Source organism: Gadus chalcogrammus, chromosome 7 (assembly GCF_026213295.1).
Source record: "Gadus chalcogrammus isolate NIFS_2021 chromosome 7, NIFS_Gcha_1.0, whole genome shotgun sequence".
Taxonomy (NCBI): domain Eukaryota; kingdom Metazoa; phylum Chordata; class Actinopteri; order Gadiformes; family Gadidae; genus Gadus; species Gadus chalcogrammus.
Window position 1 is genome coordinate 18,397,761 of NC_079418.1, and position 19,490 is coordinate 18,417,250.

Sequence of the window (19,490 nt, forward strand, 5' to 3'; positions counted from 1 at the left end):
TCTAATGTAAGTCAATGGCACATTCTGACACTTAAATTATTCAGAGTTCGTAACTTGGTCAATTCTAACAGTTAACCTTCGTTCGTTAACAAATGAAACAAATCAACACACCTGTATCCTCAATTATATGATCTAAACAGAATTTCGAGAGATTTCGTTCATGACATTGAGTAGAGATGTTCACCTTGGCCATGCATGTGTTTCAAAAGATGAGTTCCCTGACCGGGAATCGAACCCGGGCCGCGGCGGTGAGAGCGCCGAATCCTAACCACTAGACCACCAGGGATCATACATCGCGGAACGACCCATCATAATCTATTTTTTCTTATAAAAGATTTCTAGAACATTTTGTTATAGTTTAAGTCTAATCTTATCTCAATAAATGAAAGTACAATTAGATAAAGGGCGTCCGTTAGCGAGCAAAATAATATGTCTCTTGTTCGCTTAATTCCCTGGGCCTTCAACACGAAGAACGATTGATTCCGGATTATTCAATTGGTGGATTTGTTTCGGTCCGCCTCTTTTAATGCTGACGTCACACCCTCTATATATTCTCATAAATAGGGGCATTTCCGTACAATCCAATACGGTATCCTATCAGACATTGGAGGGTTATATCTACCCAACACTTAGTTTCAAATGGGCCCCGTCGCCTAGCGTTAACTCCCCCCAGCCTGGCCGACTGAGTTGTATTGGGTTCTACTGACCATCGAGCACATCTGTGTCTCCGACGTTACAAGGTAGGGTTTGGTCAAAAAGGGGGCTCATATCTTATATTGTGCTGGTGGTCAATGCTCCTGCGCTAACTTCAGCAGCTAATGCTAACGCTGCCCAAGTTCATGTGTTATATTTACATCAAATGTGAAATGCAAATGTACATCTTGCCATTCTTTAGATAACCACAGGCTATATATTGTGTAACAGTCGCATCTGAGTAATGCCATAAGTTATGTTGTTATTTGGGAGATGCTCCTTTGTCGCAGTCAAATGTCAACAACTGACGTCATTTTTTCTTTTTTGTTGTCGTAGATGTCTTAATGAATTTTGTGTACCTGTGCATACAACTTCACTGCAGTAAAAGATTCACTATGGAAGTCTTTAAGTTACCTTCTTTATTCGTCCATTTTCTACAGGTTTCCACCAAGTACGTTTAGACCAACAACGGTAGGATGGCAGCTATTCCAGCAGGCGGTTCTCTCGTGGCGACCACCGACTACTACCGAAGTAGGTATCACGTGTAAAGGCTCAATCACTCAAGAACTGACTGATTATTTAAGGCTGATTTGTTGTGGTAAGGTCTTGTTAGTCTTGCCAGAACATATTTGGTCTCATCTCTGATGCACTCACTCTCTGTGGATCCTAGTCTATAAAGGATGCTGGTGAATCAATAAAGCACGCCTCATAACGGACAATCACAAAAGTAAACGGCTAATCGGATATAAACTGCAGTTGATAAAAAGATGTAGTGCACCATATGAATGCAAATAAATTCCCCCAGAATTAAGCAAATTGACGGTGTTCAATAACTTTCCTTCTGACATGCATCCAACCAGCATTCACTGTGCCTGTAGCCTAGGCCCTGTGGAAAGCACTTCGTTTCTATTGAAGCTTTCTGTTGTCCCTCAATCTCCCATTCGCTGGGTAGGACTACTCCTTTGTTTCTCATTTTGGTTCTTGATGATTTCATAATCTGTCCTAGGGCTGAACGATTTGGGGAAATAATCTAATTGCGACTATTTCTACCAATATTGTGATTTAGTATGAAATGTTTCTTTTTAAAAGTCATTATGATCTATATTATTCCCTAAACAAGCAATAAATCAATCTTTAGTATGACCAGCATTGGAAGCAGTTAACATATAAAACACTTTCCTTTAGGCCAGGCCTATGTGTTGAGATGAATTGAAATGACATCTTTATTTAACTATTGAATTGTATAATAAATACAAATCTTACTAAACTCCAGTCAGGACAGTAAAAAAGAAACAAAGAAAAAATCCCCCCCCAAAAAAAGACTAGGATTTGCATATAACCGCGTTCCATTAAATAGCGATATCTGTTTGAATTCGATTGAGCGATCAGCCCTAATCTGTCCTGTTCATCTCTCAGGGCGCATCGGCTCTACGTCAAGTAGCAGCTCCTGTGGCAGTTCGGAGTTCACCGGAGAGGTCATCCCCCACCACCCAGGTCAGCCAACCGCCCTACAGACGGAATTAAATAACATCTGGTCTGTGTCCCTCCAAACGTACTGAAGCCAGAACGAATACATCTGGTCGGCTTCCGTCAAGTAACGTGTGTGTGTGTGTGTGTGTGTGTGTGTGTGTTGTGTGTGTGTGTGTGTGTGTGTGTGTGTGTGTGTGTGTGTGTGTGTGTGTGTGTGTGTGTGTGTGTGTGTGTGTGTGTCCAGGTCTTCCTAAGCAGGACTCGGGCCATTGGTGGTCAAGCTTCTTTTTCACGAAGCCGCCTCCAGCAGGGATGACCACACTGGCCGAGGAAGCGCAGAACAAGTGAGTCCCATATGAATCGACGCGTGCACTCGCATAGCTGTAGAGCTGCATCCACCATACATGTAGACGTTCAGCGTAACATAATGTTGTCCATATCCTCAACCATGGTGCTTTCCCCGGCGGGTGCGACTATAACGATTCCGCTCTCTCGTCCCAGGGCTGGGGTCCCAGGGGTCGTGACAAACGGTCAGATCACCTGTGTTGCCAAGGAGATGGTGGTGCGGCAGCTGAGTGAGACCGGAACACCCACCTCGCCCTAAGCACGGGGGGGGGGGTGGAGATCGTACCAACGCTAGGCGACGTCACGCTGACCCATTTAAAGACCAATGTTTTTTTTTTTTTTTATTAATATTTGTATTTTATTCACATTTGGACCGGCTCCCATTGGTTGTTGTCCTTGTTTTTTCAAGGAAAGAAAATGACAAAAAAAAGATGTAACTAATCAGTGATTGTTAAAAATGGTTCGGTTGACCTTTGCCCCGCCTTCTTTTTTTTTATACATTGGGGTCACACTTGATGTCATGCGGGCATACGCGACGTAGCGCATACAAGCACACTGCATTTATTATGAATTTTTCACTTTGTTACCCTGTGATTGTATACATGTAATAAAGTAGACTCTTGCAACCTATGTTCTTGTCTATGGGGTTTTGTATTTGTACGTAGGGCTTGTTCATCCCTCACCATTACCACTGTATGGTCTGGTATTTCGACGGGCAGCAATACTGCAAACATTGCCCCTTTAACGACCCACAACATGGTGTTTATACCACTGAAACAGGGACTTCATCCTTTTTCAGTTTTGGGCCATCTCACATGTATCCATGGCCTTGTATTTTATTGGCACTTGATTTTCAAGCCTGCATTCCCTGACACCTTCGTGTTTATTGACATGTAAAATGTTGTGGCAGCCTTTTACTTCCACTGTATCCAGGCTCCTCCCTCATACTCGATGTGCTGATACAGTACTTAAGGGAACACCTAGAGCCTGTCATGTGTGGGTGTTGGTTCTAGTACAACTCTATTGCCAAACAAAAACAGTTATGTGACCACTACTGGCCCGCGATCTGGAATGATGTCCCGCCATTGTTTCAGACTTCAGCGGCGCTGTGGGGATCGTCTGCTTGTTGACCGGCAAGAACTGTAGCTTCCCTTAGGGTATATGCCTTTGCACAACTTTCATTGAGGACTAATACAACCTGCTTAGCCTAATTTTGTAGGCTGAGGGCTATGTTTATTAACCTCTCCTTGGGGATATTTGTCCCCCACAGGCATCCTGTTTCCCTGCACTATTTTAATTACCTGGTTAAATCTAGTTTTATTTATTAAAAATGTCCTTTCTAAGAAGGTGCTGCATTAATTAAACGAGCTATTAGGCTTAACACGCTGGTGAGGCAGTGCTCTATGCCAAGATGGATTTCCCATCAACCTTGCCTAATAGGCCTACTCCTTTGTGGTTTCTACATTTTTACAGTTATACTTACCTCTGCATTTTTTCTGACATCTGTGTAATTCAAACCGGTCGCAATGCACAGGAAAGGACATGACTATGAATCCCGGACAACAAACACTGCTTTTGCCTCAAGGTTATTTCAACAACCGCAGCGAGAAGTCTCTCTGCTGACCACAACCTGCTGCTGCACATCCTGACACAGCAAGTTGCCTCGCCGTAGTGTGAGATTGTGTAAGCGACAGTGACTGGTGCACCTCTGTGTCTCTATGGAACAGAATGGGAGAGGAAAAACAAACAATGTAGACGCTGTGCAAAGGCCTCTCTGCATGACGGCGCTGAAAGCCTCAATTTGTTCTGCGTTTGAAGTGCGCCCAGTCCGGCCACACAGCACTATTTCCAGGTCAGTGAGTGTGTGTGTGTGTGTGTGTGTGCGGCGGGGGGGGGGGGGGGGGGGGGGGGGGGGGGGTGGGGTGCTTCATTAAAATGGGGCCCGAACAATCCAATTTCCCCCCTGTCTGGCGGAACATCTCAGTCACTCGCTGTCTTACGGGATCAAATTAGGGTTACATTTATTGTAGTTGTGCTACAATAAATGTAAATATCAGATTGTGAAGGGTTAAATAAATCACATAAATTGCATTGTTTCAAATAAATCTGAACCAATGTATTACATTTCAATACAGGTTGGTATCTATGATACCCACCTGTCAATCCCAGTATCCCTCCTGCCCTATTTCCTCTTCTTTTTCTGTATATTCCCTTCTAGGAGAAATTGTCTTAATTCCTACCTCTCTCCTTCCTATATCATTTTTTGGATCATGTTTAGCAAACTCCTATACAGGCCATGGTAGTGAAGCTCAAGAAGATTGAGCACTGGCTAACCTGTATCTAGATAAATCGGAGAGAAAAACAAACGTTCCTTGAGATTGTACTTACAAACCATTCACATAGTAAACAATAAATATAACAAACTAACTAAAATCGTACTGTTTTAATTGTGACAGCCCATGTTATTAGAAAGTGGTATAGATATTTTTCAAGACAGCCGTCCTTCTAACTGGGAACAGCGGCATGCTTAATCCCCTCCCCTCGTCTGATCGAAACATGAGGCTCCTTTGGCAGAAGCTTGGCCTGCTGGGATACATTCAACTCTCAAATAGTTTAAATTTTCCTGCCTTGAGTGTTGGAAACTTTCTATACTGTTTCCAGAATGTCTGAGGACCCACAAGAGTTAAGAAGTAGCAACCCACTTCTAGACAAAGGTCTTCTGTAGCAGAAGCCCACTGCTAGAAGTAGGAATTACGTAGAAGTAACTCACTGCTAGGAGTAGGAATTGATGTAGAATTAACCCATTGCTAGGACTAGGACTTATGTAGCAGTAACCCACTGCTAGGAGGACTTATGCAGCAATAACTCACAGCTAGGAGGACTTATGTAGCAGTATACCACTGCTAGGAGGACTTATGTAGCAGTAACCCACTGCTAGGACTTATGTAGCAGTAACCCACTGCTAGGAGGACTTATGTAGCAGTAACCCACTGCTGGGAGGACTTATTTAGCAGTATACCACTGCTAGGAGGACATATGTAGCAGTAACCCACTGCTAGGACTTATGTTGCAGTAACCAACTGCTTGGACTTATGTAGCAGTAACCCACTGCTAGGACTTATGTAGCAGTAACCCACTGCTAGGACTTATGTAGCAGTATACCACTGCTAGGTCTTATGTAGCAGTAACCCACTGCTAGGACTTATGTAGCAGTAACCCACTGCTAGGACTTATGTAGCAGTAACCCACTGCTAGGACTTATGTAGCAGTATACCACTGCTAGGACTTATGTAGCAGTAACCCGCTGCTAGGAGGACTTATGTAGCAGTATACCACTGCTAGGACTTATGTAGCAGTAACCCACTGCTTGGAATTATGTAGCAGTAATCTGTTGCTAGGAATTATGTTGTGGTTTTCCATTGCTAGGGCTTTTGTAGCAACCACCCACTAGGACTCTTTTTAAGTGTTTGTTCATTTGCGGTGCCCATTCAGAAGGAGAAACGGTCCTCTGGTTTGACGGCCAATGGGGTTTGTTTCGTTCTTCCTATTTCCCCTTCGGGTTGGCTGGACTGTCCGAAGGCTTGGTGAGGGAGGTGCGAGGGAGGGAGGAAGAACCCAGGACCAAGCTGACCCACAGTCCTCGGGTGCCGAATCCCCCCGGGAATCCTGCGTAGGATCAGATTGTTTGTTTGACCGTACAGTGCCTGCATAGTGCATCGTAAGTGCCTCAAACTGTGTGTGTGTGTGTGTGTGTGTGTGTGTGTGTGTGTGTGTGTGTCTTTGTGTGTGTGTGTGTGAAGAGTAGGTAGATAGGTAGGTGATTATTAAGTAGGCCATTGTAAAAGAGATATCCTTCTGAACTCACCTGGGGGTATTGTCACTGTGACCCGCAGTGTCATCTGTCTGTGTCTCTGTCTGCCGGAGGCGTCCGTCTGTCCGCTCGACTCCAGCACTGTCCAAGGACCTGAAGGAGCCGAGAGGAAGAACAGGATGTAAGTAAAGGAAGTATATTATTTTCCAGACAGAAACTCTAGCGTCAGAGGATGACCCTGGTGTCTGGGTCTGGTGATGATGCAAATCTAATGTGAACCATTGCTCTTCGAATACACTGGGGTGCTTGTCGAGTTTGGACACACCCGAAACAACAGTAACCCCCCCCATCAAAACTCCCTCAGGGGAACAGATGGTGGTTCAGCAATATCTGTTGTAACAAATGTGTTGCTGACTCTCGTCACACATGTTGATATTATATATATATATATAATTTATCTATCACACGTGTATGTGTGTGTGTGCATGCAAGCTTGCGTTTATGTGTGTCCATACTTCTCTTGAAGTGATTTCTGGCTAGTAGACAGGCTGGAGAGTTAACACTGGTCATGATGCCTGACCTGTGGAAATATGTAGAGAAAGTGAATTTCATAGAGGGATAGACATAGGTAGGCATAGGTATAGATTATAAATTCCATTTGAAGTGACTCTGGGTCAGTGCACCCACAGCTGAGCACCTGAACATGCAGCATTGTGTTTACATGTGATTATTCTTGTATCTCTCATTGATACTAGTCCACTCATGGCACAAGATAACCCACACCCACGCACACATACACATCCATGCACAGTCGCACAAACACACACCATAATTGATAATAATCCACTCAGTGGCATGACAAAGTACACACACGCACACACTCGCACCTATTTCTCTTTTTCTATATCTCAATAAAAATTAATAAGTGCCTAACAGTTCTTCACGCTTCAAGTGAAAGCACATTTACTAAAAAACCAATTAGTTATGGTTGTCTGTCCAAGTGCAAGTGTGTGTGTGTGTGTGTGTGTGTGTGTGTGTGTGTGCGCGCGCGCGCGCGTGTGTGTGTGTGTGTGTGTGTGTGTGTGTGACGTGTGTGTGACGTGTATGTGTGTGATGTTATGTTGTTTAAGTCATAGTGTCTTACATAAGACAGTTAGCAGCTGCTGTCTTGTCTAAGTCCACACGTCTTCTATATGACACGGAGATGGTGTGTTGTGAAACCCAACATCTCAGTGAGAGGCTGTGCTGTTGTGTAACCCCACATGTGTCTACTATACGACAGTGGGAAGCTGTTCTGTTGGGCAATCTTTTCTGAGATGGTGAGACGGCGGGTTCTCACTCAGTGAGATCTAGGTGAGAGGTTACAGCGGCACTCTGCTGCATTTTTTTATTGCCCCGCCCCCCCCAAAACACACACATACACACTTATATGCAAGAATGCAAGCATACACATGTACACACACACACACACACACACACACACACACACACACACACACACACACACACACCACACACACACACACACACACACACACACACACACACACACACACACACACACACACGCACACACAAACAAACAAATGCACACAAAGAAGGAAAGATCAAACTGATCAAACAAATAAACAAACAAACTTTATGAAAGCATGCAAACAATCAAGCTCTAGTTCATAAGCCTCTGCAATGCTTCATGAGTCACAGGGCTAGTTTAGCTGAACCCATCACGGTTGCACCTCACCCAGACATAAAAGGGTTACCCCACAGCTATTTAAGTGCTGGCGGGGCCCACATTTGACCTAGATATTTCGCTCAGGTATCAAACAAACTGCCAAAGTTACATTTCGACAACATCATATTCTTCCCTCCCAACGCGTGCACACACACACACACACACACACACACACACACACACACCACACACCACACACACACACACACACACACACACACACACACACCACACACACACACACACACACACACACACACACACACACACACACACACAGCAATCCTGACCTGCCTGTTCAGTGGTCTACTGGAAATTCTTAAACCAATGAAGTGACTTGGCTACGCTTATACCTCGAGCATAATGTAAACAAATTCACAATATGTTGGATGCAACTTCCACACAACATTTTCTGTCATTTTCATTCGGACTGGAACTGGAACATTCCTGTCATTAATCTTAGCATTCAAGCTCACATTTGATAATTACTTTTGATTATTCAAATTTATCCTCACAATATAATCAAATGATGAACATGATATTGGAGAATAAGTTCAAGGGGATTCTAAGGTTTTAGGTTGTTCTGTTTCAAGCCTTAATCACAGTTTCTTATACATGGTTCAAATGATTAATGATGATTAAGCATTGGCTTTGGTTGGTGTTAAATATCTCAAAAATAGCCTTATAAGATAATGGAACACAAATAATAACAATAACCTTAGTGAGGTTATAATATAATGTGGCTTGACCTTCCATTATGGTCCTCTTCGTTAGTAAAATGAGCCAAATACGAAACAATTGTAATCAAGAAAGATGACGTCAATAATTTCTCCACAGGTGACTTGTCTATTGCCTCAAAGTAAACAAATAATTAGAAATATTCAATAAAGTTACTGACCGGTCTCGCAATGTGCCCAAGAACCAACGTGTTTCAACCCAAAGAAAACAATAAAGTTGATCGTTATGCTGCAGCCTCTACCATTCTCTCTACCATTATCAAGGTTCAAGGTTCAAGGGTAGAGGTGCTTTATTGCTATATTACAAATGCAGAACCAGTTGCTGGCAATACAATTCTTGAGTCTCAGGCTCCTTCAACGGTGCAATATAAAAATAAAAAGTATAAGAGAAACACAAGTAAAGAGAGCTGAGACCTAAATAAACAGGTGTGAAATGATAACAGACATTGTTATGCATATGTCGACTGTTATAAAGTGGCATAGTGGTGAGTTAAGTTGCTCAGGAGTTCAACAGACTATTCGGGTTAGGGTTAACTAACCCCTATGCTTGCCCCAGCAGGGGTTCTTCTGGTTGCCGGGCAACCAAAAATTGAACAGTATTCAGTTTCCAAATTCTGATGAAATGTGCTTCTTGTTGTCGGGCAGCCAATGTATTAAGGTCAAAGAAAAACTTGCATTCCACAAGTTAAAGTCTGAACGGAAATCACACACTAGAACAGTAGGTCCTTACATACATAATTCATTGACCGGCATAATTTTATCAAACAGCTCCTTCTTTAAAGATTTCAGTTTAAAAGTACCAGGCGGGGAGAGATGGTGAGGACGGCTATATTTAAAACTGAAATCTTATAGTGCCGTTTACCTTACCTCCCAACGGCTCCCCCAGCTGGGTGGTTCCGTGCTGTGATCGGACTGGATCTACCGACGCTCACACGTCCAGGGAGAGCCGGCGAACCAAACCCCCGGGCTGCTCACCACGTCGGCTGATCTGCTCTCCAATGAACCCTTAGGGTGGGATGGATACTGGTCGGAGGGATGGACCAGCGTAGGGATCGCAGAGATGAGATGTGAGCGGGGGAAGAGACGCGTCTGTCTTTTTGGCGGAGAGCATAACTTTGGCCTCAGCGGAGTGCACATGCTCTTCCCTGTAGACATGCTCACCCCACAAATCCGCTCTCACACACCCACGCACACACACACACGCTTAAACACATACACTCACGCTTACACACACACACACACACACACACACAACACCACACACACACACACACCACACACCACACCACACACACACACCACACATACTCACACACGCACACGAACACACACACACACACACACACACACACACACACACACACACACATACACCACACATACTCAACACACACACGAACACACACACACACACACACACACACACACACACACACACACCCACACACACACACACACACACACACACACACACACACACACACACACATCCTTGAATTGTTAACTGAGAAAGAAGCCTCTCTCCCCATACCTTCCTCTTGTCCTGCACTACCTCCTTCTTTCTGTTCTTGCCTGTATGTCCCTTCTGGGATTACATTGTAACACTTAAAATTGCCCCATACATAATTAATTCGGTCATGAGTCGTTTGTTTCGTCAAACTACATTTGTATTATAATTCGGAAAACCACACTGAAAGAATGAAAAAGCCAAAAGAAAGATAAAGTCAACAGCTACACTAGGGCTATGTGTTCAGTAATCAGTACCCAAACACAAGGATACAGCACATGCATAACCTTCACCTTTCGTTGGAACCAGTGGAAAAGGCCAGTGTGTGTCCTCGAGCATCAATTAACTGATAGTAATCTGTATCTGTGGTGGCATTTTGAAATGCCATCCCTCTTTAAATGTTTTAGCGTTGACACTGAGCTCCAACCAAGGGGAAGTCAACGTATTAGTCATAGACTTTGGCAAACTTTTGAATCTTGTACACAATAAAACATTTGATGGGGTGAAGAATTATGAAACTCCTGGATAAAATCCCTGCGCGCCATCTAGTGGCCATCGAGGGAGAATAGCTCTGTCGCGTCAACTGTTGGGATCTGGAATATAATCGTTTTCTTTTTTTTCAGGAGCATATAAGCCCATGGCCATGGGTGCTTATTACACTCACTTATAATTAAAGCATAACTATTATAGGCCTAAACACATACATAATTATAACAGCACCGAGTAAATTGTGGATTTACAAATGATGAAAGAGCTTACTATTTACATGAAAGTTCATGGGACGAAATGGCTGGGGTTCAAATGTATTTCCCTGAACATTTGTCTGTTTATGCTCCATTGTCCGGTACGAGCTAAACAGGGATGTTTTTTTCCACCAATCTTATCATTTGAGGCCTTACCGTAAGCCTATATGATATGTGGCTGAAGTCGCTTTAACAGAACGCAATTGTTTATCAATCTCATTTCTTCATCTGTCCATCATTTCCCAGCCCAGTTCATCAGCGTACAGGCGAGGTCTAAAAGAGAGATATTAAATCATCATTTCGATTTACCTCGTCATAATTATTGGATACTTATTTACAATTTCGACGTATAGTCATTTTAATGTAGGTTATTTTCCATCATTTTTCAGGTTTTCCTCGGGCGGACATTTTTCTTCCATACTATCTAATCTGCAATAACACCATAAATGATAATAACACTTTCAAGGCGTTATCTCAACATCACAACACCAAATTGAAAGTGCTGATCATCACATTTGAGCATCAACAGTTTGGGGCGGGAGTTCAGAGCTGAACTTCTCAAAGTGGGAGTCGCTGTAAAAAAGGAACCCTCAACAAACTTCCGGTCGCTTGTGTTCCTGTTTGCACTAAACCCACAGGCTAACGTTATGGGACAACTTTTGTGTCATTTTAAGAAAAACTAGGTTTCGGAGTAGTTATGCAAGACGCAGTCAATAGCAGGCTGGGCGTTTCGAGGGAATAACAGGTATGCCTCCGTGTCGTCGAGCGTGCTTCATCCTTTAATGCTCAGTAGCCGGCTATCGTTTCTATTCTACAGAACTGATCGCTAACCGTTAGCAACGCCATCTGCTAGCAACTGAGCTCCTATGGACGACCTTGTGTTTGTTGATGAATGAGCACGATGTAAACATTTTATTATTTCAAATCAAATGAATGGCCGGAGACTATGCATATATGTTGTCAATCAACTATCTGTGTTTTAACTGGTTAGAATAAGTCCTTATTTTCACCGACACTGTTGCTGTCAGCACCTGCCACTCAAGATTCCCCCGCCCCGGTTCGTTCAGCCAATCGGAACATCTTTCCACTAGATTGACTTGACTTTCAGCCAATGGAAAGCTCCCTAATCTATGACATTCCTTACATCAACGTTTATTCGGGCTGACTTCTCTTTCCGGCGCAGTGCTCTGGATGCTGATGCTGAGGACGCCTGTATCCAGTAGAATCAGTTGACCAAGGCTCGCCAAGATGTTACATTTCTTGAGGCTGCAGCATTATGTCTGCGTGTATGTTTATGTTTATCTCGGCCTCCTACTTTTGTTTTTCACCGGCCTGCAGCAGGTAGACGCAGCTGCTGTAACGGAGATGGCCAATTTAAATTGGAAACCGTTCATTTACGGAGGGATGGCCTCGATTGTCGCAGAATTCGGTACGTGATGCACAAAAGCATTCGCACTAGCTGTTTTTCATGCCAATATTACATTTTGGTAATGCCTGCCATACATATACAGTTAATCATCACCTTGTATTTTATAGCATCGCAGATCAGCAGAGAACCCTATACTTATGCTGCAGTTGATTTGAAGTACTTAACGGGATAATTGACCATGGTACATCACACATTTGAATTGCAGTTTAAGCTTGGAGTTGTTATGTCATAGCATTGCATACATATTTTCTTCAATAAGGTTATACAAGACACAAGACAACAATTTATAATTACATTTATTATCTTGTTTATAAGTGTTGAATGTTTTTTAGTTATATTTTGTGTGAAGGCCCATGTATTCTTACCCCACCACAACTTTTGATCAAAAGTAATCCTTGTTGCTTCTTATGTGACTACTGTTTAGGTTATGTTGTTTTGGTACAGTTCTACAAACATAAATGTATTCTTGTAATGCAAGATGCCAGCAACGATGCTTGCCAGCAACGATGCTTGCCAGCAAATAATTCACTAGCTCCTCTTGTTTCATATACGTTACATTATTCAAGCTTACATACATACATACATACATACATGCATGCATACATACATACATGCATACATACATACATGAATATATACACACAAAGTTTATAGTTCATTCACGGATATGGTTTCCCTCCACAGGTACGTTTCCCATCGACTGTACCAAGACGAGGCTACAGGTCCAGGGTCAGGCCCAGTACATGGAGGTGCGCTACAAGGGGATGTTCCATGCCCTCTACAGGATCGGCAAGGAGGAGGGCGTCAAGGCACTCTACTCAGGGTGATCATTCAACCTTTTTGCCCATGAAACACCTATCTACTTCTAGATGTCAAAAACCTTGTCACCGGTTTCGAGGACTAGCTCTGGAGGAATCCTATGATCTCTTAATGGCTTAAAATCATCCCAGTCCCCTGCTGGCATTGGTTGTTCCACTCCGGTGTCCGACTACGGCTAAAATTATACCCAGGGTCTGACCACACATGGTGATTATACCAGAGATAATATACCACATCAAGTCTGAGGTCCGCTCAGGTCAAACTCACTGACCGGTGCATCTTGTTAAAGTCCTCAAGGGGCTGGAAGGGGAGACGTGTTTACGAAAATAAATTCATGTGTGTTTTCAGATGTTTGTTCGCAGGCTGTGTCAACACACCAAACGCCTTGCACAAACAAACTTATAATGAACAAGCCCATAGGCAAATACAGTAACGTATACATCTCAACAATGAAACCTTTAAGATGATTTCATTACAATCATGCATGTTTAGGACATGGTGAATGGTTGATGATAAACTACAACAAGGCAAGGGGAATACGAAGCAGTACAAAAATATTTGTTATATCTTATTGTTTGCAGTACTTTCAATAGCAAACCTATTGCTTTTGGATTTTTCCAAAATAGGACTCTGATGTAACTCTACCTTCAGCTTCCTGCTGTTAGTTGATCACTCATATCAGTAGGATATCGGGTTTGTGGTGGAGCGTTTATCAATTTTGGATGCAAAATTCCATCCTTATTATATTACTGACCCATAGGCAAATGCATTTATGGCTTGTTCCCACCAGCTTGTGTTTGCGCATGATCAGGGCTACACATTGAGGTGGACTACTGGGGTGTACAAGTGCAATGTTTGTCACATTAAATCAAGATCAAGCTCTTTTACCAGACAGAAGTTAATTTTAAGTAAATTTTCATTGACATTTCAGGGATTTACCTGCAAGTATATCACATCATGAAAGGCTTATGCGCACTTTCTCTTCACAGGATTTCCCCGGCGCTGCTGAGACAAGCTTCATACGGGACAATCAAGATCGGAACGTACAACACCCTCAAGAGACTGTTTGTCACCAATCCCGAAGGTCTGTTCCTTTTCCTTCAAGTGACAAGCATCCGAAGGATAACTCTGCTAAATTGTTAAACGTATAAATAAGGCTTTATCTCGAGGCCTTCAAAGGCATTAAAATCTTTTATATATTTGCATACGTCTTAAATAATTGTTGTGACGGTCAGGAGTGTAAAAATTACAAACCTAAGGCCCATGAATGTGCAACTTTGATGCAGTTTATGTGAAATCGATATTTATTTGCCTGCCACGGCATGCACAAGCTGTGTTGACCCCTGCACTAGGGAGATGGCTTGTTGTCAGAAAAGCAGCACTGCTGGGATAAACAGACAGAATTAGAACAAAGAACCATACAAATAAATGCATGGACTCTAGATGGAGGACTGTCATTTATATTTAGCGATATTAAAGGTATAAAAAGTATTAACTTGAACATTAAAGTAAATGTCCTGCCTCTTTGGAACCAGTCTGGTAAAAAATGGAATCAAGGCACAGCTTACTGCTTTGGGTGGCCTATGAAGATCTTCACAAGCTCTCACAGGGTGTTTACACGATCTAGATTATCGCTGCTTATTGTTTTGCGTGCTGCTTAGTCTCACAAATCAACACTTGGATTGATATCTAAATTCTGATGGCAGATGAGCTGAAATCTGGGTAAACAAAGTGGTGGAATAATCATGGGGCTGGAGGGGGGGTCTGTAACCTCAATTGGCTAACAAAAACTTGTCCAGCAGGAGTAAACTGTAAAAAAGTAACCAACGTTTTCAAATCAACACTGTAGACTGGCCAATATAATATGTAGATATCCACTTCTGATGGCTTCAGCCATCCATTCGTTTTCTTCGGTAGAATATCTCTGTAACCAAAGAAACGAGGTGGCATCTCCACCCCTTGCAGTTTCTGGTTTCCGAGGCTCTGTGCGGTCTCTGAATTTCTGCTATAGGGCTTGTACAACAGAATGCATCATGGGATTTTTGGTTGACGTACTCTGCCATATTGAGAGGACTCAAGAGAGTTGCATTACTGTCAAATCCTAAATCAACGTAAATATACCATAACCTAGGTTATGACAAACAAAGTTTTGCCACGTCTCCCCGGGGAAACGCTGTGGCAGTTTCAAACACAACAATGACTCGCCATAATGAGAAATTATTTCACAAGTCATTCCTAAAAAATGACAGAAAAAAGGCTACAATGCTACTAAAATGGAGACGGCCATTGTGATTTACAAGGCCGTTGCACATTCGGGCTGCTGGATCTCATTTTAGGTGCTGCCAGACAAACTGAGTTTCCAGAGCCCAAACTCTTTGCATATTCTCCTGGTGCAGCACGGCTGCTGCACGGAGGAGGCATTGGTCTGCGGCTCGTGTCTCTGGTTCATTATGACAGGATAATGGAAACCATAAAGGACGGGCCGCTGAGATCATGAGGAGGGTTAAATGGTGGTTTTCAGTGTAAGCATACTCACGGAAACCACAGCCTATGCGGTTCCTTTTCTAATAGTCAGTGTGGTGTTTGCACTCAATGCTGCATGACGGATATGGGTTGACGTTGAACGTTGGAAAGAGGATGGTGAATTAGTTCAAAGCAAAAAAATATGAAGTGAAGTTATTATTTATTTTAACATTTGATTCGGTCTCTGTTTGGACACGATGTGCTACACGACTTGCATTATCTACCTAGGCCACTAAAGGGGGTTAGCGTTCTTCCATTTTGGTGCGTTCATTCGATTGTCATCCTAATCATGACGTATAGAAAACCTATCTAAACACTGTTTCAATATTTCCATTCAAAATTGCCTGAATTGGAAGAATGAAATCTTCATGGGGTTTGAGTGCGTGCGTGTGCGTGTGCGTGTGCTTGCGCATGTGCGTGCGTTGGCTAAACGTGTATCCGGTGTCTTCCCTGGCAGATGAAACCATGGTGATCAACGTGTTCTGTGGGGTGGTTTCCGGAGTGCTGTCGTCCTCCATGGCCAATCCCACCGACGTCCTCAAGGTCATTCTCTTCATTACATTTACAAACTATTGTGGCGGAACGGGAGGCTTCTCGGGCTGTTACACTGTGGTAGTTTCAACAACAATGGATCAGAAACAGAAACGCGGCTAGACAGTAGGCTAGAAAGAGTTTAGTTTGTTATACACGTGTCGTGTGAGGAACAGTAATGATCTTCAGTCTCTTTTAACATATTTCGTGTAATAATTTGGTTATAACTTTTGATACTGATGAATCGATTAGTTATGCAATTAATATTTCTGTATCAAAAGCGTTGTTTTCACGTGCATGTTAGTGAAAATATTAGTTTTAACTTGAATAATCGCCACTTTTTTTATCGGGCTCCATCCTCAATGATCACGATGCGCTCTGCCTGGTCCGTTTCAGATCCGCATGCAGGCCCAGGGTAGCTTGCTCCAAGGCAGCATGATCTCCAACTTCGTCAACATCTACAAGACGGAAGGCACCAGGGGGCTGTGGAGGGTAAGTTGTTGTTGTTCGGGATCCGATCGCAAACAAACGCACAGGAAGTCAAAACAAAACCTCAATGTTTGAACCCTGGACGGGTCTGGCGTCATGACGTGTGGTCCCGTGGGCGTTCCCTTCTCCCCAGGGGGTGATTCCCACGGCCCAGCGGGCGGCCATCGTCGTCGGGGTGGAACTCCCCGTCTACGACATCACGAAGAAGCACCTCATCAGCTCGGGCACGATGGGAGACACCATTTTGACGCACTTCATGTAAGCATTGTATTTCGGTGTTCGACTTTCTGATCTCCAAGTGTTAACGGTTCATGAATAGGTACGCAGAGGATTCAACCTATGCTAACGCAGCGCGTGGCGACGTCAACCGTGCTTTGACATTCTTGAGAATGTTGAGCTGCTGCAATGACGGAACAACCTGGAACTAAACATTGACCAATCAATTTGTTTCAAAGTGGACTTTAAATGAAAAGTAGTTATTTTTCACTAATTCTGGTATATTTACATGGTGTTTTTTAAACCACAATGTTCCTAACTATGCAGGGTCCCTAACAAATAAATCAATTATTTAAAAGTGATCCCTCACTTTGGTTAGTGTACCTGCTTCACGGGCCTTGTTTATTTATTTAATTTTTATTTTTTATTTAACCTTTATTTTTTCCAGATAAAACATTAAGAACAGTTTCTTATTGACAATATTGATCTCAATATTGATCTTATATCTGCGTCACCACAGCTCCAGCTTCACGTGCGGCCTGGCCGGGGCGGTGGCGTCCAACCCGGTGGACGTGGTGCGCACGCGCATGATGAACCAGCGCGCCCTGTCCGGAGGCCCCGCCTACAAGGGCACGCTGGACGGCGTGATGCAGACGTGGAAGAACGAGGGGTTCTTCGCCCTCTACAAGGGCTTCTGGCCCAACTGGCTGAGGCTGGGGCCCTGGAACATCATCGTATCCTTACCGGCTGGCCTCGGGTGCGGCTCTGAGGCGTTTGTGTGGTAGGACGGGGCAGGGGCTCAGTCTGTCTGGCTTTGGTTTATAACGTGTGGGCTAACTGGACGGGCATGCAGGCTGGTTCGAAGAACTTCTTCCTAGCCGCTACGTGAATTTAGATCCTAGATCTTAGATTACTGCCCTTTTTTGGAAATGTTAAATTTGAATAGTGACAATAATATTAGTACAGACAATAATGTGTGGATTTATATATAATGTGATTATTTCCTAATTTTTTATTATTATTTAATGTCAGAGTGAGTAAGATGGCGCCCCTCCCAGTTGCTAGGCGGGAGACTTTCAGAATTCGAAAAACTCAATAACAGTTGTGTCCACTCTAATTGGCTGTTCAACTGTGTGACTCAAACTAGCGAAGCTAGACTGGCTGGGCGGGGTTTTGGGAGTGTCTGTGTGATTCTTGTTAACAAAGGGAAAGGTACGGCTGGCCAGACTTTGCGGTTTATCTATGCGAGTTGTGACTTCATCGATAACATTATTCCAATCATTATCGATCAGCACTGCCCAATGATATGTCAAGGTCATTTAAATCAACGACCTGTTTAAATGACACACATTGCGACCATGAAAAAGAAAAATGTTGAATATCAGTGCTTGGTATACATTCACCCTCCGAAATGCGCCACGGCATATGACCTTGGGACCTTGACAACGTGCCCCCAGTTCTTCATCACCTTCGAGAAGCTGAAGCAGATGCCCTTGTAACGCCAGCCTGCGGTCGGACACTCCTTTTTAAACCATGAAGCCTACAGTCTGCAAGGGCCGCTTAAGCAGGTGCCCTCGTAGAGCCGACCTGGGCGGGACTCTCCTTTTTAACCATGAAGCGCGACTGTTTGTTAACGTGTTGGGTGCGTGTGTAAGGAGCAGAACCACTGGTATGTTCCTGACATACCCCCCACTTCACTCTCGATAAACACCAGCGCCTGCACACACTCACCCCCCCCCCCCCCCCCCCCCCAAAACGACACGTTGATAAAGCGTCTGCTTTTGTATTTACTTTCCCATCACTTATTTTTATTTATGTGTGCGGTGGTTTGAAAGCGGTGCAATACTAGAGCGCGTTTGTCATTTGTTTTTCACTCTTATCATTGTCGCAAACACTGAGCTGGCAGCTGAGGGTCTGGCTGAACAGGGGACGCCATCCCAGAGCGGACAAGATGGGTTTACTCACCGCTGCAAAGCCCGCCCCGCTAGTTATAAGTGTTTTTTTTCCGTTTGGCTGACCAAAGGGCTTGTCTGCTTTGGTTTGGGTTTACTTGACGTCTTGGCATTAGCTTTATGTCAAGTATTTTATGAATGTACTTTGTTTTTTAATTTTTTTTATAGTTACAATTTAGGAACGGGTTCTTGACAACCGCTCTTATATACGCAAAAGTGTGTGAACGATAAAAACTGTTTGTATAGACAAACTTTGTTGTGTGTGTGTGTGTGTGTGTGTGTGTGTGTGTGTGTGTGTGTGTGCGCCCTGGCCAGCCCGTGATTGCATGCCATGTGCCATGGAGTGTTTAGCACTTTAATCGAACTGTTGTTGAACTCTGAGACTCTTGACACATAGGTAACCAATATTCAAGATTCATCAGGTGTGTCCCGCCCACTCTTCGCCATGGCGACATGCGGTGGGAGGGTGTGGTTCTGGGAACGGTTGCGGTTG

At 43.6% G+C, this 19,490-nt stretch overlaps 2 protein-coding genes, 1 long non-coding RNA gene and 1 other non-coding gene across 5 annotated transcripts; 2 read left to right on the plus strand and 2 right to left on the minus strand.

Annotated features, from left to right (window-relative positions):
- Positions 1-214: 214 nt before the first annotated feature.
- trnae-cuc (transfer RNA glutamic acid (anticodon CUC)) lies at positions 215-286 on the minus strand. Its single transcript has one exon. It is a non-coding gene; the product is annotated as a tRNA-Glu (tRNA).
- A 280-nt stretch (positions 287-566) lies between these two features.
- Positions 567-3,138, plus strand: ppdpfb (pancreatic progenitor cell differentiation and proliferation factor b). The gene is made up of 5 exons (XM_056595235.1): positions 567-740; positions 1,134-1,224; positions 2,110-2,187; positions 2,408-2,507; positions 2,665-3,138. The coding sequence occupies exons 2-5, from the start codon at positions 1,170-1,172 to the stop codon at positions 2,765-2,767; spliced, it is 336 nt and encodes a 111-aa protein (XP_056451210.1). The 5' UTR covers positions 567-740; positions 1,134-1,169; the 3' UTR covers positions 2,768-3,138.
- Positions 3,139-4,436: 1,298 nt separating this feature from the next.
- Positions 4,437-9,938, minus strand: LOC130386356 (uncharacterized). Its single transcript, XR_008896111.1, has 4 exons — positions 9,656-9,938; positions 6,835-6,899; positions 6,374-6,472; positions 4,437-6,174 (listed from the first exon to the last, which is right to left on the minus strand). It is a non-coding gene; the product is annotated as an uncharacterized LOC130386356 (long non-coding RNA).
- A 1,709-nt stretch (positions 9,939-11,647) lies between these two features.
- LOC130386351 (brain mitochondrial carrier protein 1-like) lies at positions 11,648-18,757 on the plus strand. 2 transcript variants are annotated; one of them, XM_056595222.1, is made up of 9 exons: positions 11,648-11,783; positions 12,377-12,467; positions 13,152-13,290; positions 14,276-14,370; positions 16,267-16,352; positions 16,737-16,832; positions 16,963-17,087; positions 17,566-17,779; positions 18,503-18,757. In XM_056595222.1, the coding sequence occupies exons 2-9, from the start codon at positions 12,404-12,406 to the stop codon at positions 18,542-18,544; spliced, it is 861 nt and encodes a 286-aa protein (XP_056451197.1). In that variant the 5' UTR covers positions 11,648-11,783; positions 12,377-12,403; the 3' UTR covers positions 18,545-18,757. The 2 variants fall into 2 exon arrangements, with proteins under 2 accessions (XP_056451197.1, XP_056451196.1); XM_056595221.1 differs by lacking the exon at positions 11,648-11,783 and having other exon boundaries at positions 11,967-12,467.
- Positions 18,758-19,490: the final 733 nt, after the last annotated feature.

What these genes read in the sequence shown, in the direction of transcription:
- ppdpfb (XM_056595235.1), top strand. Translation starts at nt 1,170, where the DNA reads ATGGCAGCTATTCCAGCAGGCGGTTCTCTCGTGGCGACCACCGACTAC. An exon ending in GGTCATCCCCCACCACCCAG is followed by an intron (nt 2,188 to 2,407) that starts GTCAGCCAACCG and finishes GTGTGTGTCCAG; the next exon opens with GTCTTCCTAAGCAGGACTCG. An exon ending in GCCGAGGAAGCGCAGAACAA is followed by an intron (nt 2,508 to 2,664) that starts GTGAGTCCCATA and finishes CTCTCGTCCCAG; the next exon opens with GGCTGGGGTCCCAGGGGTCG.
- LOC130386351 (XM_056595221.1), top strand. Translation starts at nt 12,287, where the DNA reads ATGTTACATTTCTTGAGGCTGCAGCATTATGTCTGCGTGTATGTTTAT. An exon ending in ACCATTTTGACGCACTTCAT is followed by an intron (nt 17,088 to 17,565) that starts GTAAGCATTGTA and finishes GCGTCACCACAG; the next exon opens with CTCCAGCTTCACGTGCGGCC. An exon ending in TGGGGCCCTGGAACATCATC is followed by an intron (nt 17,780 to 18,502) that starts GTATCCTTACCG and finishes ACGTGCCCCCAG; the next exon opens with TTCTTCATCACCTTCGAGAA.